General features: G+C 50.1%; 7 protein-coding genes across 7 annotated transcripts; 3 read left to right on the top strand and 4 right to left on the bottom strand.

The window, feature by feature from the left end:
• Positions 1–1,054: 1,054 nt before the first annotated feature.
• Positions 1,055–1,872, bottom strand: BU24DRAFT_123369 (uncharacterized protein). The gene has a single exon (XM_033520917.1). It carries the CDS (start codon positions 1,670–1,672, stop codon positions 1,259–1,261), a length of 414 nt encoding a protein of 137 aa, XP_033387941.1. The 5' UTR covers positions 1,673–1,872; the 3' UTR covers positions 1,055–1,258.
• A 726-nt stretch (positions 1,873–2,598) lies between these two features.
• On the top strand, positions 2,599–5,001 carry BU24DRAFT_459258 (uncharacterized protein; the record flags this gene model as incomplete). Its single annotated transcript, XM_033531711.1, has 4 exons — positions 2,599–2,663; positions 2,725–2,966; positions 3,024–3,260; positions 3,311–5,001. The coding sequence occupies 4 exons, from the start codon at positions 2,599–2,601 to the stop codon at positions 4,999–5,001; spliced, it is 2,235 nt and encodes a 744-aa protein (XP_033387940.1).
• Positions 5,002–6,321: 1,320 nt separating this feature from the next.
• On the bottom strand, positions 6,322–8,099 carry BU24DRAFT_459257 (uncharacterized protein; the record flags this gene model as incomplete). The annotated part of the gene is made up of 3 exons (XM_033531710.1): positions 6,322–7,041; positions 7,096–7,476; positions 7,530–8,099. The coding sequence occupies 3 exons, from the start codon at positions 8,097–8,099 to the stop codon at positions 6,322–6,324; spliced, it is 1,671 nt and encodes a 556-aa protein (XP_033387939.1).
• Positions 8,100–8,360: 261 nt separating this feature from the next.
• On the bottom strand, positions 8,361–10,210 carry BU24DRAFT_419202 (caib/baif family protein-like protein). The gene is made up of 9 exons (XM_033527160.1): positions 10,000–10,210; positions 9,917–9,948; positions 9,804–9,841; positions 9,656–9,744; positions 9,354–9,601; positions 9,048–9,304; positions 8,755–9,000; positions 8,659–8,706; positions 8,361–8,607 (listed from the first exon to the last, which is right to left on the bottom strand). The coding sequence occupies exons 1-9, from the start codon at positions 10,168–10,170 to the stop codon at positions 8,396–8,398; spliced, it is 1,341 nt and encodes a 446-aa protein (XP_033387938.1). The 5' UTR covers positions 10,171–10,210; the 3' UTR covers positions 8,361–8,395.
• A 460-nt stretch (positions 10,211–10,670) lies between these two features.
• On the top strand, positions 10,671–12,833 carry BU24DRAFT_123296 (vanillate O-demethylase oxidoreductase). The gene has a single exon (XM_033520916.1). The coding sequence runs from the start codon at positions 11,075–11,077 to the stop codon at positions 12,761–12,763; it is 1,689 nt and encodes a 562-aa protein (XP_033387937.1). The 5' UTR covers positions 10,671–11,074; the 3' UTR covers positions 12,764–12,833.
• A 5,013-nt stretch (positions 12,834–17,846) lies between these two features.
• Positions 17,847–22,172, bottom strand: BU24DRAFT_439665 (uncharacterized protein). Its single transcript, XM_033530323.1, has 4 exons — positions 21,917–22,172; positions 20,633–21,784; positions 20,325–20,575; positions 17,847–20,267 (listed from the first exon to the last, which is right to left on the bottom strand). Exons 2-4 carry the CDS (start codon positions 21,759–21,761, stop codon positions 18,090–18,092), a joined length of 3,558 nt encoding a protein of 1,185 aa, XP_033387936.1. The 5' UTR covers positions 21,762–21,784; positions 21,917–22,172; the 3' UTR covers positions 17,847–18,089.
• Positions 22,173–22,974: 802 nt separating this feature from the next.
• BU24DRAFT_431342 (uncharacterized protein) lies at positions 22,975–24,127 on the top strand (the record flags this gene model as incomplete). Its single annotated transcript, XM_033529864.1, has 3 exons — positions 22,975–23,006; positions 23,491–23,578; positions 23,639–24,127. 3 exons carry the CDS (start codon positions 22,975–22,977, stop codon positions 24,125–24,127), a joined length of 609 nt encoding a protein of 202 aa, XP_033387935.1.
• Positions 24,128–24,631: the final 504 nt, after the last annotated feature.

The following is a 24,631-nucleotide window of genomic DNA, read 5'->3' as shown; positions in this document are numbered from 1 at the left end:
ATATGGGGGCATGTGGTCATTTTGCAGTGGTCGAGATCATCACTCGTCGTGGTCGGAACTTCCGTGGGACCGATGCTTCCGTCCACTACGGGACGGGATTCTCCTGCTTCCGCATGCGGCGATCGAAGCCTGCAGTACGAGTACGATCGTTGGCCAGTGCAGACACTGATTCTCGAACTCGTTTCTTTGAAGTGGTCGATTTAACTTACGGGGTGCCAAAAGCCACAGGCTCGTAGTGGATCCACGCACAACGTAACAATTTAGTAGATCTCATGGCTTCAACATAGCTCACTGCTGCGGAACCTTCCGATGGACATCGCCAATCAATGAACGCAAGCCATCGTACTATATCATGGACGACGAATCGTTCGAAAAGACCTGGCGAATGGTAAGTAGAAGTGCAACTTAAATTACACGCGGCGGTCGATATCATGCGCGGATAAGTCACCGGAGTTAACGACTTCAACAATTAGTCGACTCTCACACATTAAAGCAATTGTGTTGCAGTCTGATCAAAGTGCCATTGAAGATAGACCAGTGCTCGCACATTTGTCTAATCATAACAACCCGTCGTTGTTACTAGTCATTACATACATCCGGCAAAACATCATACATTGAAGTCAACGGCTCGACAACAACATATTTTAATCCTCCTCGTCGCCGTCGGCAACGACTGGGACTGCATCATCAGCCTTGGTAGGCTTGACTTCGCGATCTTTCTCAGCACCAGGTGCCTTTGTGGTGCCATTGGCATCCTCATCGGCATCCTCGTCCTCGACTGGAGGCTCGTCTTCGTCCTCTTCTTCGACTTCGGCTTCCTCCTCTTCCTCCTCTTCTTCCTCTTCGTCATCGTCACCACCTTCCTTGGTGACCTTTGTCTTCTTCTTGGGGGCTATAGGCAAGGTGTCAGATGTCGCAATGGGACGGTACAAGCATGTCACTTACGGGGAGCCTCCTCATCCGCAGACTCTTCATCCTCATCATCGAATGAGGCTGCAGATCCTTCAGACTCTTGGTATCTGGGAGGACACATTCGTCAGCCTTGTGCCACGCGAACACATATACACAAGCAGTACGGAGTAATCAGTTCAACAAAAGCGCGGGAAAGCGGAAAAGGAAGAATCAATTTGAATCGAAGACGCAACCTGCGATCCTGATAGAGCATGAACACACGACGACAGGCACGGGGAGAAGAAGAAAATCGACAAGGCTGGATGTGTCTGGTGTCCAGTTTCTGGTTTGAGCAGGCTGGAAGCTGTCACTGAAGCAGCTCGCGCAGCCACAACGAAGCTCGGACACGCGACATGGAAGCTTCAGTTCGATATAACGATGGAAAGCGACCGCAATTGAGGTGCTTTTGGGTATTGGCGACGTTGGGAGGAAAATGGGTATGAAGACATGACGTCAAAGGAGGACGGGTGCTACTTACTCCTCTTCGCTCTCTTCCTCGTCGGATGGAAGTGCTTGGAGCTCTTCCTCCTCCTCGGCCTCTTGCTTTCTCTTGCGGGTAGACATGATGGGTTGTGATGGGGTATGGGGAGTGTGGGAATGGAAAAGGGGATTGAAGAGTGATGGGATGAGGTTGAGGAGGTGAGATGGGGTTGCAAGAGCAGAGCAAGGCAAGCCGGCGGGGAGGGGGGGAGGGAGGTGGAGGGAGCCAGGCTAACGCCATACTTTTGGACGGAGGCTGGGAAGGACGGACAGGGCAGCACCAGCACAGGCAAGGGACCCGTGTGCTAAGATTGGAGTGCCAGACTGGACCAATAGCAAGGCACGTGTGATGACGAGCGAAAAGGACCGCAGACAATCAACTCGCGGGTGTCGAGTCCGCACGCAGCCTACGAGGTACCGGTACCTCGCATGCGGTTTGCGGTTCGCGGGTTATGGGGATATCGGAGATGTGAGATGTGAGAGAGTGGAGAGCATACGGAATCCTCAATGCGATAGAACTCCATCATCACTCGAAGTCTCTCGGATCATCAGGAATCATCTCTCGAAGCAAATAAAATGACATGTGGTTCGTGGCTACAAGTCATACACAGTACAGTTTGGTCACGGAGCGCAGGTTCTGGCTAGAGCAGTCGTGTCCCTCTCCTCTCACTGCTGGGTGAAAGGCGAAAGGTAGAGAGAGAGTGGGAGCTCGCAGGATGGCTGGTTCGGGTCAAGGTAGATGCCAGATAGGTATTAGCGTACTTGTACGAATTGGGATGTTTTGCATTGGGTGAATTGATGGGACTCGACTTGACTACTGTTGTTTGACATGTTTGTTCACTCCATCACCTTCACTCCCTCCCTGTTCACTCCCCCTCCTCTCACTTGGTTCGTCTAGCGTTCCCTCGCTTGATCTCTCACTGTGGAGCCAAGTCGGCTCTCGCTTACATCTTTAGCGCAGGTTTATCTCTTGGCACGGCCCCACCAAAAAGTGTCAACCCCGACTCCCGAATAGTCACGTGAGACCCGCTTAAACCTTAGAATCACTTGAATACCTTCACGTACTCGAGGACGAAAGAATCACAATCCCTACAAATCCCCCACACACCGCACCGCGCGTTGTTTACAAACGCACAAATCAACCTGATTCATGTGTAACTTACAATAATGCCAGGTCCAGTTACAGTCCCGAGGGTGAAAGCCCCACGGCTGCAATCTCTAAACAACCCCGCGTAAGTCCTTCGCTCTTCCTGTAGAAGATTTCTGGATGCGATACTGACAATTCGACCTCAGATCCGTGCCTACCTACACTGCGACCCGCAACAAGCCCTCCGCGAGGCCCAACTTCACCGCGCCTTCTTCCAACGCCAACGCGAAACCCAAGAAATATGTCTGCTGCGATTCGCAGGAGATCAGCATCGAGGACGATGGCTCGACTCTGTGCTACAGCTGCGGTCGAATCTTCTCTAGTGACAGCAACATTGTCTCCGAGGTCACCTTTGGTGAAAATGCAGCTGGTGGTGCCGTTGTTCAAGGTATGTGGTGTTTTGCCTGCCAACTTCTGGCAAGATGCATAGGCTGAGTCATACCAGGTGCCTTTGTCGGAGAGAACCAACGTCACGCCAATACCATGGGAGGAACCGCTAGAGGTCTTGGAGGCATAGCAAGCCGAGAGCAGACCGAGTGGAAGGGAAAGTCTGAGATTCAGAAGCTCTGCGGAGCCATGAACATTAGACTCAATATCGAGGAGCAGGCTTTCTCGCTGTACAAGCTTGCCTTGTCTCATAACTTTGTGCAAGGTCGACGGGTTCGAAACGTGGCAGCTATTTGTGAGAGAGCTTCTAAGCAGCTCATTTGGAGATACGCTAACTCAGCATAGCCATATACCTGGCTTCGCGCAGGCAGCCGGATAATACTCTTCTCCTCATGGACCTCTCGGAGAAGATCCAAGTCAACGTCTGGAAGCTCGGAGACACGTACAAGCAATTCCTGCAGACAATCATGATGGAGGATCCCGAAAACGTCCAGGGCATGGTCACCATCCAGCAGATCGAACCATTGATGCTGAAGTTCTGTCGTAAACTTGAGTTTGAGGAAGCAGCCTACCGCGTCGCCGAAGATGCTTGCAAGATCTTGAGACGAATGAAGCGAGATTGGATGGTTCAGGGTCGTCAACCCGCCGGTCTTTGCGGGGCTTGCATCATCCTGGCTGCGAGAATGAACAACTACCGTCGAACCGTTCGTGAGGTAGTCTATGTTGTCAAGGTGGCCGACTCGACGATCAACCAGCGACTCTACGAATTCAAGCAGACTAAGAGTTCTCAGCTGACTGTGAACCAGTTCAGAGAGTTTGGGCTACGGGTCAAGGATGAGATTATGCCACCCTCTATCTGGCGCCGTGAGCAGAAAGAAGAGAGAAAACGCAAGAAGCTTCGGCAAGCATCGGGTGAAGATGAGGGTTCCGACGGCGACGATGACATCGACTACAGCGGAGTCGAGGACGCAGCCGGAGGATCGGAACCACAAAGGCGTAGCACGCGCAAGAAACGCAAGACCCCAAACAATAGCGCCGAGTCAACTGGAGACAGTGAAGCATCGTCTTCTCGAGAACCTCGAAGAGACGAGGACGGATTCGTCATTCCAGACGTGCCGGGTGATGCAGACTTGCTGGAATTAGAAGACATCGCGGACGCAGTGGAACATGACGAGGAGATTGAGCCCCTTCCCTTGAAGAAGAGACGCGGCCGACCGCCGAAGAAACGCGAGCCCATCATCATTCCTGACGAGGATCTCGAAATAGAGGCGGATCTCGAAGAAGAAGTATCCCAGAGCTTGGTCGAATGGGACAAAATCTTTAAGGTCTTCAAAGACAACGAAGCCCATCCGATCCTTGTCGCCGCTGGCGCGAAAGCCACCGCCATTGCGTCTGAACACAGGCCAGACAATAACATCCCCGAGACCGAAGACATCGAAGAGGACGAGTTCGAGCACGATGAAGAAGTTATGAATTGCCTCAATACTCCCGACGAAATACGCATCAAGGAACGTCTTTGGGTCGCGGAGAACGAAGACTGGCTCCGCGAACAACAGCGCAAGAACCTCGCCAAAGAACTCGAAGAAGTGCAGAACAAAGGCCAGAAGCAGAAGCAGAAACGTCGACACCGCCAGATGGGCGATGGTAGTCTGCTCCAAGGCAGGCAGGTATCTGGTCCTGCCGAGGCAGCAACACTCATGATGCAGGAGCGCGCCAAGGGCAGCAAATTCTCCCAGCACATAGACTATGCAGCGCTCTTGAACCTCGTCGGTAAGAATGGCGAGGAGACACCAGGTGCAGCAGCGAACGTTACTGGTGCAAGCCCAGCAGCTTCATCCGGCTCGGAGCGCCAAAAACCCGATTTGTCGGCGCAGCAACAACAACCAGAACCTGCTGCCGGTGCTGCATACAACGAGGCCCACGGCGAACAAGAAGAGTACGAAGAGGACTACAACGACCAGTACGACGAGGAGGGCAACTTCATCGATCCCGGCCATTACGAGGAGGACGAGTACAACTACGACGACGACTTTTAAACCTGGATTATCATGCATAGCTCTTTGGGTCTTGGGTGTATCACTTCGCTTCTTCCCTGGAGTCTCTTGCACATTCAGGTACACTGGTCTAGTCTGCACTTGGTCACCCGTTGGCCACTTGATTATCCACCCATCTCGCATCGGACACTTTGACTTTCTCCTCTTGCTTCTTGTCTTCTCCTATAGTCACCTTGGACTTCTGCTTTCTGCCTCATACCCCACCTCAGCGTTTCCTCTCCTTCCGTCTCCCTTTCTCTTTCCAACTTCCATTCACCTCATCGGGAATGGTGAATGGGAACAACCTCATCCATCGCCTCGGCGTTCCAAACAAATGCACACCATCGGAGTCTCTGCTTTTCTCACGAACCACTATACCCAATCCCCCATTGCCCCCCTTTCCCCTTCATGTACACTACTTTTCCCCAATACCAATCGAAGGACAATGACCTTCCTTCGACATCAAGGACACGGAGCACAACAGCCAGTCGATGGGAATCTACCCGCAAAACGACTCGACTCGAACATATGAAAACACAATTAGACAAACCTCACAAAAAAATTACACATAGCAGAGCTGCGTATGCGCTCGCGCCCTTAAGGCGCATCCGCCGGATTTGAATGGCGAAGAGAGTAACCGACTTGGCTTCGGCTTTGGCTTGACTTAAGTCAGGTTAGCTTAGGTTACTCTGAAATAACAATATACATATTGAAAAACTCGTGGTTTGAATGCGTGATGTGTGAATGTATGTGTAATGATGAATTGGTATAATAGCTAATAAGGTAGGTACCTAATAGAGGCATGGTAGGTAATGATACTACGAATGGACCTTTTTTCCTTTTTTTCCCTTTTTGACATTCCCTTTTCGTTTCCTGCTATTTCCTCCTTCATTCTTTCCACAATTCGTATCGTTCATGCTAGGGAAACATGAGTTCTTCAGCCTAGCTGCCTCGACATCCATCCTTCCTACAGGTCCGCGTACATGTATTGTACTGCCCGTTCGCGTCCGTCCCGCTGCCGCTTTCTGAGGTTCATGATGCAATAACAAGGGTGATTGCAGCGGAAGAAGCAATGAGTGCTTTCTCCTGCCCGCCTCTTCACCCGTGACAACGCCAGACCTGTCCGCCACGTAGACAGACAGTCGGTAGTGGAGAAAAAAAAAAAGGGATTAAGAAACCTCGACGCCGCCTGTATACCTCCCTGGAAAAATGCCGTATCCCCGACCGTGAACGCCCAGCATATGTAGAAAAGAAAGAACGCCCAAGAATGATCACACCCACAGACCCTGTTCGAGTCGGTACGTAAGGTGCCATTGCATCACATCACATGCCATCGACGTCGATCTCGTCGTCGACGTCGTCATCGTCGCCGATCTTGAACGGCGTGTGGTGGTGGTGACTAAAGACCTCGAAGTTGTCGTCGACGAGCCACTGCAGGTCCTCGCTCTCGGGCCGCATCGTCCTTGCGAGGCCATTCCCGGGTTTCGGGTAGTGCGCGGGCGGGTCGTCGTCTTCTTCGTAGTCTTCCTCTTCGTTGGTGGGGGTTTTGGGGAGCGTGAAGAGGTGCGCGTTGTCTACGGTTGTGGCGGGGAGTGGCTTGGGGGCTCCGGACCAGGGTAGGGGGATTGTGGGTTTTGGTGCTGGTGCTGCGGATTTGGGTTGGTTGGGGATTTCGCCGAGGAGTTGGGCTTCTGCGGGGTCCAGGTCTGGGGATGTCGAGTTTTGAGAGTTTGAGGGAGGGGGCGGGCGGGAGTTGTTGTTGTTGTTGGGTTTCGAGGGTGTAGGGAGGCCGTTTTGCGTTGGATTTGCTGCGGGCGTGGTGCTGGTGTTGGGTTGCTGTATGTATCGAGATACTGACGGCGCTTGTTGGTCTGGTTTTGTCATTGCGGCGTTCGTGCTTGACACATTCGTGACTTTCGGTAGTTTCGTTATGAGAGTTTCGATGTTACTTGGGAAGATGGGAAGTTCTGGATGGCGTATTGTAGCGTGCAATACAAGGGATAGAAGTTGTGGTTGTGATAGTGTGGAAAGATATGCTTTTTTCTGGACTTGTGTAAGTATAATTGAAATCGATGCTTGTGTCGTTATGGGCCATACCTCGTCTATGGACAGGCCTTCTCCGCTAACCAGGTCTTCTGTTCCCTCCACCACGTTCTGTTTTGAACGCTGACATGGTCCACATAACCATTCCTTCTCCAGAACGTTCACGACTTCGTTCTCGATCGGTGGGTTGTGGCAGTACTGATGGTATGCAGTGGTACATACATCACAGAAGACGATGCGGTTATTGCCCGGGTCGGTGCCTCTATGGCACACCTTGCACTGCGCCGCAAGGATCGTTTTCGTCGATCGTCGTCGCTTCACGGCTGGTGATGGTTCTGGGAGAGTGGGCACAAAGGCGACGGGTTTGTTCACGTTACGGCCAGACTTTGTCTGCGTAGGAAGCGGTGTATATGACGAAGAGATATCGGAGTCGTTCTGCTATATGTTAATCCGGATTCAAACTGGAATGTCCTCGGATTGCAGCCTACATCACTATCATCCGCACTCTCAGATCGCTTCCGTTTCCCACCACGCCCACCACGTCTACCTCGACCTCGTCCCCTCCCCCGTCCACTTCCTCTCACAGCTGTCGGTGTAGGAGCTGTCGCTGGGCTTGCAGACACATCCTTCTTCAACTGACTGGGCGTCCCTATTCTCCCACCTCTTCCTCTGCGCGCATTGTTTGCGATCGGCGGCGGTGTCGGTAATTTGTCACTCGTCACATAACTTTGCAACACCTCTGCTCTCTTGGCCTCAAAAGCAAGGGTTCCGAGTGAAGCGCCAGGGTTCGAGCGCAGTCGATTCAATATCTCCGCAGTCGCAGGTGAGTACTCGTTGAATGTAGGCATACTATCTGGAAGAGATGGACCAGAAGTCCTCCATGCTGGCGCCGCTACCGGTGCTGTCGAATCTGTGGCGGCAGGTTGCTGGGGAGCCGGCGCGGAGGTGGGAGCTGGAGCAGCTTCAAGTCTGGGACTGGGCTTGGGTGCGATCTCCACGGGTTTGGATGTGCGATTGACGGCTCCGGCGCCATCTTTTGGCGGGTTTGATGCGCTCATGGTGTAGAGCGCGTGAATGCGATTGCTTATATCAGGTCAGCGAGTCCCAGAAATCCACCATAAGCTTTCACGACTGGGTTCGATTGTGCATAAACGACATCACGAACGTTAGAGCTGTAAGTGCTCCCGAGTATCATGTGGCCCGTGCGTGGTCGCTGACTAAGTACGGATCCTTCATGAATTCCATAGAGATTATTTGTAGTCTTCAGCAGGGCGAAGGAGCAGTATCTCAAATTATGGATTACAAACTCTATGGAGTAGTTTGTCTATCTTCTTTGATGTCTAAAATATTCATCTTACGCCACAACTCCATCGCTGCGCAGACGATCTATCTCTTCCTTATCCATCCTCAATGTCTCTTGCAATATTTCATCTGTGTGTTGGCCCAGTGTTGGTGGCGGTGTTCGGATACCAGGTTTGGAGTCTGAATACTTGACGGGAGTATTGAGGAGCTTGATGGGTCCGCAGGCTGGGTGATCAACTTCTTGCACCATTCCCCGCGCGAGTACTAAATGCCTGTTAGCTTGCTGTGGCTTCTCAGATGGAGGATCAAACGTACCATGCTCGTTGCTCAAAGTAGTCTGAATGTCGTTAATGGCAGCATAAGCTGTTCATATCAGTACATCGTACGAGGCGAACAGTATGGACCACTCACGCATGCCGCTACCCTCGAGTATGTCTAACCACTCCTGCGTGGTCTTTTGGCGTGTCTCTTGTTCTATTAAGTCTTCCAATGTCTCCCGGTTCTTCACTCTGAGAGCATTTGTCACAAATCGCTCGTCTGTGATGTACTCTGGCTTGCCAATACGGTTGCAGATGATTCCATAGAGTCGGTCATTCCCACCTCCTAGAAGAATGTCGCCATCCGAGGTTTTGAATGCCTTGTAAGGGACAATCGATGCTACATGACGTTAGAGCTGTCGGCATAATCTTCCATGGAGTACTAACGATGCGAAGTGCCCCATCGACCAGAATCCTTCTGGCCACTGATGAGGGCAGAGCTAGCAATGTTTGCTAGGGTTGCTACCTGGCAATCGCTGAGAGCAACATCGATGTGCTGTCCTTTACCAGACTTCATGCGGCTTAACAAAGCGGCCATGACGGCGTTGGAGGTGTATAGGCCAGTCGTCAAATCCGTGACAGCAACGCCAACCTTGACAGGCGGCCCATCTCTGGAACCGGTGATGTGCATCAAACCAAACTCCCTAAATCGTGTCAGTGTCTACAATATAAGTGTATGTATGGCATACGCACGCTTCTACCATAACATCGTATCCAGCCCTGTTTCTGTATGGTCCTGTTTGGCCATATCCGGTAATACTGGCATAGATGAGAGCAGGGTTAATCTTTGATACGGTATCGTAGTCCATGCCGTATTTCCCTAGAGACCCCGGTAGATAGTTTTCCACAAGTACATCGCACTCTTTCACCAGCCGGTGGAGAATGTCAACTCCTGCGGGATGGGCAAATGAGAGTCCTAAGGATTTCTTGTTGCGATTGACCTGTAGAACGGCATTATAAGTATGAAATGAAATTAGCTCGATACGTGTGCTTACACCAAGATAGTATGCACTCTCCCCAGGTCCATCCGTATGATCTCCATTTACATGCTTGGCATATGGTGGTCCCCAAGCTCGAGTGTCGTCTTTTTACCATACTCACATTAGCTGGCTGTCGTCTACAATAAATGTGAATAGCACTTACCTCCGCGTGTTGGATGTTCGATTTTGATGATCTCAGCGCTGTCGTCATGTCAATTGGCATTTCTCTATATGTCTAACCTCGGCGGAGGCCATACTGGGGCTACCATCGCATACCCAAGATCTCCCAAAATTTGTGTACTATACGGCTGTAATTGTATTAGAAATTATGGCGAACATGTCTCCAAATGTAATCATACACCAGCGAGCACTCTTGTCATATCGAGTACTTTAATACCAGCGAGCGGGAGGTTGCTTGCATCTCCGCTCGCCGCAGCCGAGGCAAATCTCCGTGAACATTGGGGGAAGCAATTGCGTTGAAACAGTTGCAAAGAACTTTGGGCTATGCGTCTCGAATGTCTGAAAGCCATTTCGACGTCAATGAGAGTAAGAAAGGTAAAATGATTTATCCTGTATTGTTGAAAGCTTCTTTACTTCTAATGCGAGCTTATACGAGTACTAGAAGACATCACATGACGTATTTTCGGTAGTTTCTCCTTGGCGTCAAGTATCTCCATATATTTCGATCTATAATTCTCTCTCTGAGGAGTAATTCGTCAAACAATAGATATAATTACTACTGCTAGGATATAGGAAAAGTGCCTCCCTTGATCATCTATGGCAGAATGGCCAGTGTTAGGTTAATCTATAAGAGAAGTTATTTGAATATAGTTATTATGCTTATGCTTGATTACCATTTTTCTTATTTGATTAACCTCTTGCCCTTCTAAGAGAACGCAGTACTATATTTCGGCTTACATTCTATAGTGACCTTTTGGTTCTACTCGTACCAATTTACCAGATCGGGGTACTTATTACGATGACGGCCGCGCAGATTCTATTTGGACTACTTTCTCACACATCCCTATAAGAACAACGCAGCTTGTGGCTCATTGGCGCTCGTTCAATGGTCGAGTCGATCTCTTTCCATCATTCTGTTACCAATAATCTCATACCTATCTCCCCACACGAGTGGAATTTTGGTACTTAGCGTTGACTTTTGTTAGCGCAGAGCCTCAAGCTTTGAAAGCGATGCATTCCAGATCGCTGCAGATATAATAATGAATCACACAGGCCAGCAGTTCTCTTCGTATTTTTTTTTAGCTCACAACTTCTTCCTTTAGCATACTTTTCCTGATACAGGCCTATATTGTTTCGCACAATCAAACAATACCTAATGTCAATACTCGACCCAACCTTACAACTGTGACAAGAAAAAAAGTTCATCTATCTACACATCAGGTGTCATCATTCGTGTGGCACACCTCATTGGCCATGGGCTCCCAACCACAACCCAGTATTGACCTCTCCTCGATCGATATCCCACCACCAACAACCCTTGAGCAAATTCGAACCTCTAAGCTCCGGCCATTCGGTCCTGTCCTCAGTGGCATTGACAAGCAACTACGCTCTGGAAAACTCTACGTTTCCCCCCTTGGTCTCTCCGAAGACGAGCATGACTTGACCTTCCATGGTGGTCCTGACAAGGCTATCCACCAGTACTGCTCGTCAAACTACTCCTTCTGGCATTCTCTCTACCCTTCTCCAGAAATCCTTGCAAAGTTTGTCCCGGGAGGCTTTGGCGAGAACTTTGTAGCGGACGGTCTGAACGAAAGTAATGTCTGCATCGGTGACCTCGTAAGAATTGGACCTGCCGGGTCCACTCTCACGGGTGGAGCGAATGGCTGTCTTCTAGAAGTCAGTCTACCACGACAACCATGCTTCAAGCTGAACCAACGGTTTGGCATCAAGAATTTTGCTCCGCGTACTCATCAAGAGGCTAAGACGGGGTGGTACTATCGCGTGAAGGAGGAGGGGTGGATACACGAGGGCATGGAAATCCGCATTGTTCGTCGGACCCAGCCAAAATGGTCGATCGCTCGATTGCATCACTACGTACATCGTGATACAAAGGATGACGCTGTCACTGAGGAGCTTGCTGCGATCGAGGTGATAGGGAACGAGTGTAGGAAAGTCTTCATTAAGAGACTAAGGAAAATCCAATCCAAGAACGCGAGGCGGTCGGAAGCGTGGGTGCCTTTCACAGTCAAAAGTAAAAGCCTTGAGACACCACGGATAGTGCGACTTGAGCTGGAACGAGTGCGAAAATCTGAATCACCTGAAAAAATCGACGCTGGAAGCCACGCTTATATCAAACTTCCTAATGGACTTAGGCGTGCGTACTCGGTCGTCCGCGGGAACACAGATTGTTTTGTCCTTGGAGTGGCCCGAGATGACAGCAGCCGAGGAGGATCAACGTATATTCACGACAAGCTCACTCTTGGGGATACTATAGGTTTAGCATCGATCGGTGCCGGCATGAGTAGAGATCAGATGGCGTCGAACCACATCTTCATTGCAGGAGGCATTGGAATCACAGCCTTTCTCGCTATGATGGAACGTCTCAGCAACATCAACCAGACCTTCCACCTTCATTATGCGGTCAGAGAGGCAAGCGAGGTTGCATTTACCGATTTGCTGTCACGCTTCAGTGCTGATGTTACCATCTACGACAAGTCAAAAGGACAGCGCATGAACATCCCCGACATCTTAACGAATAGAGTTTGGAACAGCCATGTATATATCTGCGGTCCACAGCGTATGATTGATGGCACTGTCGAGGCAGCCTCCGCTGCAGGTATGACTTCAGACGAGATACACTACGAGGTCTTCGAAGGCGCCGACACGACAGGAGACCCCTTTACCGTAGACGTCCTCTCAAATGAAACGAAGGGGCCTCTAGAAGTCGAATCTGAACAATCGCTCTTGGACGTAATGCGAGACGCCGGCTTTGATATCGGCAGCTCTTGTGGAGTAGGTAACTGCGGAACTTGCAGAGTTCCAGTCAAGAGTGGGAGGGTGCAGCATAGAGGCACGGCTCTTACGGAGATCGAACAGAAGACTGAAATGCTGGCCTGCGTTTCAAGAGGCATTGGCCATATCGTTGTTGGATTGCCTGAATAATACTTCTGGGGTATAAATAGACAAGTAGGATACATAGAACGGATCTAAGATCTTCTTAATTTGGCTATAGATCAATGGCAGTATCGAATTCAAGACTTTCAATGATTTTGCGCATCACCACCAACTTGAAGTAGTGATGAGAATTCGTATTATCAATCCAACATAATCAACGATGTCGCCCGTCACCACCAACTTGAAATAATGATGATGAGCACCACCGTCCACCATATTTCGGCCCACGACAGGGAGCCGCGAATCCCACAACGGCAAGGTTCAACATATACTTTGGGCGTATCAATTTTCCTTCAGAGCGCATCCTCTTACATAGAATTCCAAGCTCTAGCCAAGGGCGACCATAAGATTTCGGATTGCTCGATATAGTCGCACATATGGCTTTAGCTCGTGAGCATTTTTTTTCGCTCCAACCGGCAGAAGACATCGTTCCGTATCTCGTGTTTTTCTTCTTCCAAGCGAATCAGAGTCTAGTTACGAATTGAGGACTTTTCATCATCTTGGTTTTCATATCCTTATTTCTCTTCTTCGGACAGCATATCTAGCTCTCGTGCGGCTTTTCACAGCGAAGTAATAACAGGGAATCACTTCTTTCTCGCAGCATGGGCACAGCTGCTCGTGCTGTCGAAACGGAGAGCGAATATGGACGTTGCTTTCTTGCTTGTTTATGCCATTCACCCAGACCCTCCGCGCAAGCCATTCGCTCATTTTTCTAGTAGCTTTCCGGAGGACATCCGTTGTTGCGCCTCACCATTTGATTCTTTCTTCCACCGAACATTTTGTTGTTTTCATTGTCTTTTCAGGCCACCGCATAGGGCATGAATAATGTGGCATTTGTTTTCGAAAAGAGGACATGAGAACGGGCAGCACAGTTTGATTCTTCAGTGTCTTTCTCGACAACAGCGCGCCATCGCTCTGTTTTTTCCGGTCTTGAAATTTCAAAGGGCAAGATCTCATCTTCTATGGTGATTCTGATGCTCATTTCCCCATTCCATCAAAGATCTTTAGTTTGGGCTCGAAGCTCACAGTGCCTCTCATCCGTTGGCTTCCCTCACTTTTTGTTTATCATCGTCTCAAAAATTCTCGGCCGTGAATGAGGATCGTTCGTTTTGCATCACCATGTAGTAGGTGACACTTTGTGTGAGCATGGGTTCTCCGAAGTTTTCCGCTTTACTCCGCGTGAAGAAGCGCATCTTCATCTGTGTCATTTTCCTGCTCCATTGCGTTTGGAATGCGGGAATAATTGCAGATAATGCATCTCTCCTTGGACTCATGTCTTGTCTATATCAGAAGCTATTCCTGCTTTTAGACGACCAGAGGAAGGCACGCTTTCCATTCAAGATAGGCTACGTTCGTTCTTCTGGTTTGGCGATTTCTTTTCCCCCGAGAAAACATTCGTTTGTTCATCGAGTTTTCTCATCTTGGGGATTGTCCTCGTGTATTTTTTACACCTTTCAGACCGCTTGTGCTCGGCGGTAACCTCGATGTCTATCAGGCAAAGGTTCAACGTCGGGCAAGGCGTCTAATAGCTGTTCGTTTAGACTTATTTGGGGCTCGGGGACGAGCTGAGTGCCGGGCCCTGTCGGCGTAAGGGGAAGTCGGCACGGCTCTATAGACGTGAAAAAGAGCTGGATAGCCTCTTTGCGGAGATGCTCGCTATCCAACTAGATGCTCAGTTGATCAGTATCCCTCTCGAACTCTTCGGCGGATCTCAGCAACCTCAGCGGACATGGATAGCTAGTATCGAAGTCTTCGATGGCAGCTTTGAATCCGTGGGTGCGGGAAAGGGCTGCATGGGTGCGGCGGAAAGCGGACAACTGATGCGGACTCTGGCAACATGGGTCGTTGACCAGTCTGTTTCACCGACATCGTTTGACATCGTCCTACGTTTAGGATAACAACCGATGTGTTTTTTATTTCGAAAGAGAGAGAGGGGACATGAGTCGCTTGTCATTGCCCTTCATGCTTCGAGACAGCCGGAGGGAACAGCATTTCTTCGCCAATCGGTGATTTTCCATTGCTTCGTGCATTTTATCTTTTATCTCCCCAGAGAGAATATTCTTTCGGTATCGGGGCTTGATTTCCCAGAAGCATTATGTGTACTCGACTGCAAGATTTCAGCACACAAAACGCCGACAACATAGGAAGAATTTGAAATCTTTTTGTTCCTGCAATACTTCCGAACGCCGGCTCAAATTCTGTACAGATAGTTGCTTTTCGAGAGGAAGACGGCATTGCACACACTTCGCCCAATCTCTCTTCTTCATTGTCCAGCGATCGTAGAGTAAATGACATGGTAAGTGTCGAAATTCCGAATTGGTCTCCTGGCATAAATAGCCTGCTCTTTTCTTCATCCTCAAACAGAGTGGAGTTTAGTAACATGGAGTTTCGACGTATTCTTTGTGGTCTATGGCTTTTGGCGCCGAATCATATTCTGTGCAGATAGTTCCTTTTCGAGAGGGAGACGACATTCGTAATCTTCGACAGATTTTTCTTCTTCATCATCAGGTGGCCATAGAGTCTGTGGATTGGCAAGTGTCGACATGCAAACTTGGCATCATAGCTCAGACAGTCTGCACTTTTCTTTATCCTTACAGAGAGTAGATTTTGGTAACATGGAGTCTCGGCGTATGGTGTTTCGTCAATGGCTTTTAACGCTGGAACGCATCCTGTACAGATAGTTACTTTTCGAGAGGGAGAAGGCATATAGAGTTGGTTCCAGATTCTCTATTGTTCTTCATCCTCCGGTGGCCATAGCGTGTATGTTTTACCAAGTGTTGACATTCTGACTTAGTCTTATAGCTAGACCGTTTGCTTCTTTCTTCATCCTCAAACAGAATAGAGTTTTAGTAACATGGCTTCTCGACATACGCCTTTTGGTCTATGGCTTTTGACGCCGAACTACATACTGAGCGGATAGTTACTTTTCAAGAGAGAGAGGACATGAAGTGTCGAAAGTTCGACTTGGCCTCGTAGCAGGATCGCCTGCTCTTTTCTGCAAGTGGAGTTTGGTAACAGGGAGTCTCGACATGCTCTTTCTAGTCTACGGCTTTTGAACGCCAAACCACATTTCGTACATGTGATTCAATTTCGAGAGAGAGAAGATATGTCCAAGTTCCGAGTTGCGAGGGATAGGGTAGAACCATAGACCGTGACATTTCCCCGGTTTTTTTTATGGACCACTGACCTCAGTGGCATAACGGTGTGGTACGGATGGGGAAACGTTCTGGGTGCACATGGGCAGATGTGCTGGAAGGAACAACCATAACACCATGGTCCTAATCGAAGGAAAACCCATGACTCCATCCAGAGCCATAACCGTCGCAATCCTGAACGGAAGTTCAGAGGCGGCACAGCAATTCAGATGTGGAGTTGATTAGGACTGATCCTGTGTAGGGTATAGGATGGACTACTTGTCATGTAACCATTGTTTCACTCGTTCGGCAAGTGGGTGCATCGGTGTATGGATTGGCAAGTGTGAATTTTCACATTTTATCTCGTAGCAGAATTGCCTGTTCTTTTCCACCTCTTCTCACAAAGGCGAGGCCGACAACATGCGAAGTCCACAGATACTTTTTTGATTGATATCTTTCGACGCCAACCAACATTCGTTCCACTTCCGATATCTTTTTCTCCGAGGGAGAGAGGCAGAGAGGCCACATCAGCTTTCGGCATTTCTCTTTCCGAGAGAGAGAGAGAGAGGGCATGTGTTCCCTGGATATTATCTTTTTCGAGAGAGAGAGAGAACATGGTCAAACCGTCGTTTTCGAGCTGCTATGGTTCCTTTGTTCTTTATCGTACGGTGGCCATGATCTAGATATATGGGCAAGTGTGAACATTCCCCCTTGTTCTCACAATTTCGTCGCCTGTTCTTTTCTATTCTTTCACTCTTTCACACAGAGACGAGGCCGACAACATGCCTCGTACCCAAACACTTTTTGATTGATATCTCTGGATATCGACCAACATCGGGGAAAAATCTTAGGGCTTTCCCCCAAGGGAGAGAGAGAGGACATATGGGTGTCCTTGGCTGATTTTCTTTTCAAGAGGGAAGCGCCATGGAAGGATCCAAGTTCCGAGTTCCAAGTTGCCATATTAGCCTTATTCTTATCCATAGATTGAATGCATAATTACATGGACTGGCAAGTGTGAACTTTCACTCGTCATTCTTAGCAGCATAATATACTCTTTTGCACTCCTTTAATCCTTTCACACACAGCCGAAGCCGACAACATGATTCGTCCAATAGGACGTTTTTGATCGATATCCCTGGATGCCGACCAACATTGTGGAAACAGATTGGGACTTTTTTCCCAAGGGGAGAGAGAGAACATATTAGTTCTCTCATACGACTTTGAGAGAGAGAGAGAGAGAGAGGGGACATTCCGCCTCTGCTCCTTGGTTTTTCGAAGCGAGAGAGAGAGGAGACATGCGAGTTTCCTCAATCTTCTTTTCGAGAGACAGAGGACATGTCCAATTGCTTCCGGTCATTTTTTGAAAAGAGAGAGAGAGAGAGGGGGGGAGGACATGCAAGCTTGCGTCTTCGACATTGAGTTTTTCGAGAGACAAAGAGAGGACATGCATTGTTGAAACCTTATCTCTTGTTCGTTTTGTTTCTGGAAGTTGTGTCTTTGTGGTGGAGGTGAGGAAAGGGAAGAGAGGATTGAGGGGAGTGGGAGGGGTTATATACCCAGTGGTTGAGAAGGGGTAGGAGGAAGTGTTTGGTGTCGTAGCTTGTGAATGGGGTTTGAGTAGTGATGAATTTGGGGGATGTGAAGTGCGGACATGACGTTGTCGATGATCGTGCGTCGTTGAGAGGGGGTCACATGGCTTCCTGTAGTCTCTTTCGTTTGAGTGAAAACGAAAGATCACATGGATGTTTGAATAGTAACGACGTTTCTTTGGTCAGCGCATCGAGAATATGAAGTAAGGAAGCATTGTGTTCGCATCTAAAAGATCAGTGCCATTGGTTTGGATATCCACACCGAAGAGGTAGGGCGGCGTGCAGCATAGTCAGATATCACGGGATACATCACAACATCAAAGTCATAAAATCAGAACATGGAAGAACGGATAAACCAATCCTTTCGCAGAGAACTTATGAGTCTCTGGTTGACTACCTGATCCCAGTCAAGGAGCGAGCTACTTTAGAAGAAGAGCAAACACATCCCTAATAGCACCCATTTGTGAATAAAGGGGCTGCTGTAGAAAAGCATGATTCAAAGCCATGCAAAGAAACAATTGGATATTGGAACAATGATGTTATTCGCCAATGCAACCGAACCGCTTTGGCGAATCTTCTGGGTTCTTTTTATCAGAATCCCTGAGGTCCGAGGCCTGGAAATGGTCGAGCGCCGAATGACCCAACAGGTACGCTGTGCGACGGGACTGGGCTGCCAATCTCGCCTAGAGCAGATGCTGGTGGTGGACCCCGGTCCTCAACGAATTTGATGTGGGATATTCTCCCCGCGTTGGGGCCGGCTTCCTTGTATTCGAGCGTGCCGCCGCCGTTGCCGCTGTCGCCGAAGATGTCGCAAGCCTCTTTGATCTCTTGGGGTAGGACAGCCGCCTCGGCTTGGCTGCGTATCTGGTCGACCTGGTGGTGAACTTCAGATGCGTCCAAAAAGCCGTCAGGGCTAGCCTGTCGAGCCAGGGACTTGCAAGCTTGGCAGACCATCTTCCGAATCCAGACAATGCGCTGCTCGCCAGGTCGTGGTGTTCCCATCATCGGGCCTGGGAATGGATTGCTGAATAGCGTTGAGGTGGGAGAGTTTCCCCAGCCTGGCCCGCTCATCGGGAATGGCACTGGTTGAGCCCATGGATTGCCGCCGGCGCCGGCACTACCGAAGGGAGTGAATGGATCTGCTCGAGGTTGGCCTGGTGCATCTCCAAATCCAAAGCCCAGAGGTGCTCCCCGTAAGGAGCCCATGGGTGTCTGGATACTCGTACGGCGTGCATCTTGCTGCTGAGGGTACTCGGGCATGTCGTCTACGTCGTCAAGGAGAGCTTTGCTGCCTAGATGACTTGCCAACTCATCGACATCAGATCCAGCCAGGTCATCTTCATGAGGCTTGACACTAGAAGGCCTCTGAATTGGCGCTGGGCGTTGGATCGGCTGAGCCTGAGATCCAGGAATCTGAATTTCAGCAGTCGACTTCTCAAACGATCCGGATCCTTGTCTGGAGTGTGAGGGCATACCGATGCCGAAGCCTTGCAGCGGGTTCGGAGCTCCAAATCCAGGGAGGCCGCCGAAGCCTGGAGGTCCATCCATGGGGAATCCGCGACCCATTGGCAGATGATTCGGCATGGGCATGCCTGGAGGAGGGAACGGTCGGTAACTCTGTGAACCAGGTGCCGGAGGAAACATAGCCATGTGTTGGCCAATGCTCTGGCGTGGGCCATTGAGTCCAGGTATGATTGGGGTTTGACCATGAGGGAAGCCGTTCAGACCAGGAGGCATGTTGTGACCCATTCCCACGGAGGTACCCATGCCTGGCGGAGGTCCTATTGGAGGTAAAGGAGACGTTGGCTGGGTATGATGAAGTGGCGCTTGTTGTTGCGATGCTGGCTGTTTCGTCAGGATCGCCTTCGGCATCAGAGGATTCTGGAGTTGCGATGATGGAGAAATAGACTTGCTAGTTCCAGGGCCAGCATGCGGTGTCTTTGGCGATGATCCATAGGAGTCTTGCTGGGAGCTTTGGCGAGGTCTGTTTGGAGTGGGTGCCTTGGGAACTGCAGGTGTAACGTGCGGCGAGGGAATTCCACTGGACGATGTCTGCTTTAACAAGCCTGGAGGCAATGCCACTGCAATGGGCAGGGATGTTTTCCTAGAAGCTCCCGCGGCAGTTTGCTCTTCTTTGCGGGCTCGATCTTTTTCAGCCTTTGCCTTGTGTTCCCGTTCCCGGCGATCCTTGTCTTCCAATGCCTTCTTCTCGCGGGCTTCCTTCTCTTTGGATTCGCGCTCCTCTCTCTCCTTTCGCCTGGCCTCCTCCTTCGCCTTCTTTTCCTGGGCCTTGTGTTCTCGTGCCTTTCTTTCAGCCTCTTGTTGTCGTTCCCGCTCTTCTTGCTGGCGCTTGAGTCGCTCGGCTTCTTTCCGATTCTTTTCTTCCTCTTGAGCTTTACGGTCCGCCTCTCTCTTCTTCCGTTGTTCTTCCTTCTTCTTTCGTTGCTCCTCTGCGCGCTTCTCTTCGGCGGCCTTGGCTTCGGCTTCTTTCGCGGCTTGTTCAGCATCTTTGCGTGCCTTTTCTTCCGCTTTGGCCTGCCTTTGCTTATCCTTCTTCTCCCTCCGCTTCGCAGCCTCCTTAGCCTTCTTCGCCTCCTTGGCTTCCTTCTCGTGGTCCTCTTCGGCCAGTTCTTCAAGGAGTTTCTGTTGGCGTTCTGCGGCCACCTTTTCTCGATATGCTTGCAGGACTCTCTGTTCGAACATTCGTGCAGCAAATATTTGGAACATTCGCCGGCCTTCTTCCATGCGCTGTTCCTCCGTCATTGTATCCTATCAAATTAGCATCAATCGTGACCGTGAGGGTTGGCGTTCTCCGCAATGACTCACATCTTCATCCTCATCATCCTCCTCATACTCATCCTCGTCATACCCTTCCTCCTCATCGTCTTCATCGTCATAATCAGCCTCGTCCTGTGGACCGTGATTATGGCCACCTCGAGAATGATACATGTTTGGATGAGTTTGATACTGCGCTTCTTCCTCTCGCTGCATTCTGCGCTCAGCAAGTTGTTCCATCATTTCAATGAACTTTTTGCCATCATTCTTCAGTAGATCATCGGCAACCGTGAGGATTCCGCCTGTACAACGTAAGTCTTTCTGTCCAGACCACAGACTCTAGCTGAGGCGTGACTTACCTTTTACCTGCAAACTGCTACCGAACTGCAAAAAGTCGGTTTCACCTGCATGTAGACTACGATCCTCAGAACTATAGTCCTCCTCCGATGATATCTCGCTATTTGAATAGTCTTGATCACCATCGTCCTCTTCTCCTTGAGATAAATCATCCGTCTCGTCGTAGATCTCGGTCGGTACGGGTGGTCTCAACATCGGGCGGTGGTGATGTGCGGGAGAATGAGCATGCGCGTGCGCGTGCGCGTGTGCATGTACGTGTGCATGGGCGTGGGCGTGAGCGTGAGCATGGGCATGGGCGTGGTGAGGGAAATGAGCTGATGGAAGGATAGGGCCGACGTCTTGCTGGTGGTTCGCATACTGTTCGAGTTCTTCGTAGTAAGCATCGTAAAGGACTTCCAGCTCCTCCTCGATAGCGGTTCGCTTGCGTCCACATACAGTGCAGCTACAAGAGTGTTTCTGTTGTTCCTTCATCTTGCGCAGGACAGCCTCCTTCTCAATCTTGACCAGCGATTTGCGCTCCTCCTCTCCTAGCGATAACCAGAATTCCCGAATGCGTTCTCGCTCCTCTGAGGTTGAGGTATCCCATATGCGATCCTTCTTCATGTCGGATGATTGGGTTGGTGGGGCGGCTGGCATGGGGTAATTGCGTTGGGCCAGGGATGAGGAGTAGGCCGGTTGCTGGGATGCAGACGACCCTTTCTTCTTCTTTTTGGACTTCTTGCCAGTACCGCTTGCGCTTTGAGCGTCCACGTACCCTGATGGATAATGTCCATTCCTCCCGAATGCTTGCTCGTACCGCTCGCCTTCATCCGAATATACCTCGTCCCCTTCTTCGTAGCGCTCGGGATCCAGCTCTGGTTCGGCATAGCGAGGAGCAGGCTGTCCTGGTGGAGGTTTATGTGCGTGGGCGGCCGAACCGTGGGCTGGTGGCGGGTGGCCATTCTTTGTAGGCGCGGATTGCTGGTATTGCTGTTGTTGCCTCTCTGCCTCGGCTGCCTTTTTCGCGGCTTCCTTCTCTCGTCGCTTTTGCTTCTTGCGGTTCGGGCCGCTTGGTGTTGGGTTGTGCGAACCTGGCACGCCGTTGTTGAGTGTTGCCGTTGACGCGGCAGGGCCCTTCGTACCCTGAGCCATGGGTCCGAGGTTGGTCGTGTGAGCTATGGATCAATTGTTAGAGCCTTTATATGAGGAAAAGCGAACCATGGAAAGGACGACAGCGAGAGGCCGTAGGGACGGTGGTGAAGGACGAAAAGCGAAAGTATGCACCCCTCCACCACCTTGCAACGTACTCTGAACGGGCAACTGGCGCGAAACTCCTCTCGACGCCGGGCAGGGACTCGATATCTATAGCTAGTGATTAGACAACTGAATCGAGGAAAAGAATGTGACGTGGGGTGCGGCCTTGCGGGTGTGGTGTTGACGTTGAAGTCCAAAGGTGCCAGGATGTCGTGGATCTTCGAGAGAGATGTCTTGGCACTATTATCTCTCTAGTAAGTCCTGCTAGTAACCTTCACCTAGTAAGGTTGGCTGTTGCTGTTAGGGCAGGGCAGGGCAGGGCAGGCAGTGGCAGGTTAGGGTACTCGTTCCTCTCTCTACCTTACCTACTCGTAGTTAACCCGTCCACCACCTCCTCCTCCACCTTTACTTCACCTTACCTACACCACCTACACCTTCATTACATTTAAACTACCACCAACCCCCGAAACCTCAGAAAACATCCATTCCGTATTCTCGACTTTTCCACCAACTTCGCTTCGCTTCTTCCCAAAGCGCGCGCGCCCGTTTGCTGTCGTCGGAATTGCCATCAACTTTATCAATCCATTTATCATCAGCTCGCCGCGCCCCCCTCCCTCCTCTCGTCGGTTGGAATAGGTGCACCAAGTCGCCGCTGCCAAAAGGACGCCGCTCGCTCCATCCCTCCCATCTCCACCTCCACCGCAACTACAACCACGACCACGACCGCATCCATAACTACATCCCAACCCCGTCCCTTCGCCACGCTCATTTCGATTGAGACAATTCTCCTCCAAAAGTAATTCTTCCGAAACCTCCGTCGAATCCATCAATTTGGTTACATACTTTACATTTTCATCAACCCGCCTCGAGACTCACCATTACACCCGTGAGACATTTTCGCTCGCTCTCCCTCCGTCTCGCAATCGCTCGTTGGAACATCTTATCCACTTCTACGGGAACCACAACGATACCGTAGGACATACAGCAAGCTCTGCGCGCGCCCGTCCCCGAACCAAAACTCTCGACCCCTCGACCCCGGACTACTACCACTACTCTACAACTCCTCACCCACCGAAAAGGCTGTATCCGTCGCACCTGTTCATTTGACACGATGGCACAGAATGGAGAACCTGTAATGCGAAGGTACGTGTGAATTTTAAAATCATTCGATGTCAATTTTACTAGCCGGCACTGGGATACGCTCTGGTTTGCCGATCACTGGTTGTCTGTCAGTTGTTCAGCCGTTCCCATCTCAGCATCTTGTATCCCTCTCCATTATGCTCCTATCCCCTCATACACTCCTGTATTTTTTTCTTCAGACCAGCACTTTCTCTCCCTATGTCCTCTTCCCTCGACACGATCAGCAGAGTCCATGTTTTGGAGCTGTCAGTGATCCTGGCCCTGCGCGATAACCTGCATTGGTGTTCCCCGATTCGACAACACCCCAGTCTAAAAATAGGGTTACCTACATGGCTCCCATGTCCACATCTCAAACCTTCGGATTTACTTCATCCCTTCCAATCTTTCTCTACACTACTACTTGCTCTTCTCCTTATTATTAATCACCACTAATCTCGTTTCGATGCTTTCGCCGAATATTTCCAATTCTTCATTATGCTGATCAAAGTTACAACAGGAAGTTGGTCATTATTGGCGATGGTGCTTGCGGCAAGACTTCACTCTTGAGCGTGTTTACGCTGGGTTACTTTCCCACTGTAAGTTTGGCTGCGCCTCGCGCACATTTTCTAGCGTTACACTGCTAATGCTGCCTCTAGCGATATGTGCCAACAGTCTTCGAAAATTACGTCACGGACTGTCGAGTCGATGGAAAATCAGTGCAATTAGCGCTATGGGACACAGCAGGCCAGGAAGATTATGAGCGTCTACGACCACTCGCATACTCCAAGGCCCACGTGATCCTGATCGGCTTCTCTGTAGACTCTCCTGACTCTTTGGAGAACGTCAAACACAAATGGGCGGAAGAGGCACGCGAAAGATGCCCTGGCGTGCCTATCATCCTAGTTGGGTTGAAGAAAGATCTTCGCGACGACCCACTTGCACAAGAAGAGATGCGCAAGAAGAGCTTGAAGTTCACGACCTCGAAAGCTGGAAGCGATATGAAAGAAATGATTGGAGCACGCAAATACCTCGAATGCTCCTCGTTGACGGGCGATGGTGTCGACGACGTTTTTGAAGCCGCTACACGCGCTGCCCTCTTGTCCCAAGACAAGAAGGAGGGCAATGGCTGCTGCACCATTCTGTGATGAGCCTTAGTATTTTCCTTTTGTTCAACTGCATTGGGTGGTGTTCTGGGCCTAAGCTCTTGTGTTAATCATTTTGGACCATTATGCTGTGATGGGCGTTGTTAAGCGCCTGCTTTCATAGTCCTGCATAGTTTGTCCTCATTCTCTTCATTTGGTCAATTGTTTGGAAAAGCGGTTTGCGCGCAGGTGGAAGAAATTCTGGTTCTAATGGACATATTGCGAGGACTCCACACGGAACAGTTTCATTTCCGGAGCCGTTAATGATCGATGATAGTTATCATCTCACCCTCATTCCTTTAGATGTATGTGCTTTTCATTGGATAGTAAGTAGGGAGGTTCGAGGTTCAGAGAATGATGGAAGCATCCTCAGCTGTTAGCTGGTGGGCCGGCATAAAGTAGCAATAGCCAGCGATGCACGATGAGCGTTGATAGTTAGCTAATCATGATTCTAACCACTCGTCTATACTTCTCCCAAAACAAATTGCAATGTCACATAAAAATAGC

The sequence above is a fragment of the Aaosphaeria arxii genome (assembly GCF_010015735.1).
Source record: "Aaosphaeria arxii CBS 175.79 unplaced genomic scaffold BU24scaffold_2, whole genome shotgun sequence".
NCBI lineage: Eukaryota > Fungi > Ascomycota > Dothideomycetes > Pleosporales > Aaosphaeria > Aaosphaeria arxii.
The sequence above is the reverse complement of the archived record's forward strand: the minus strand, read 5'-3'. Positions and strand labels throughout refer to the sequence as shown.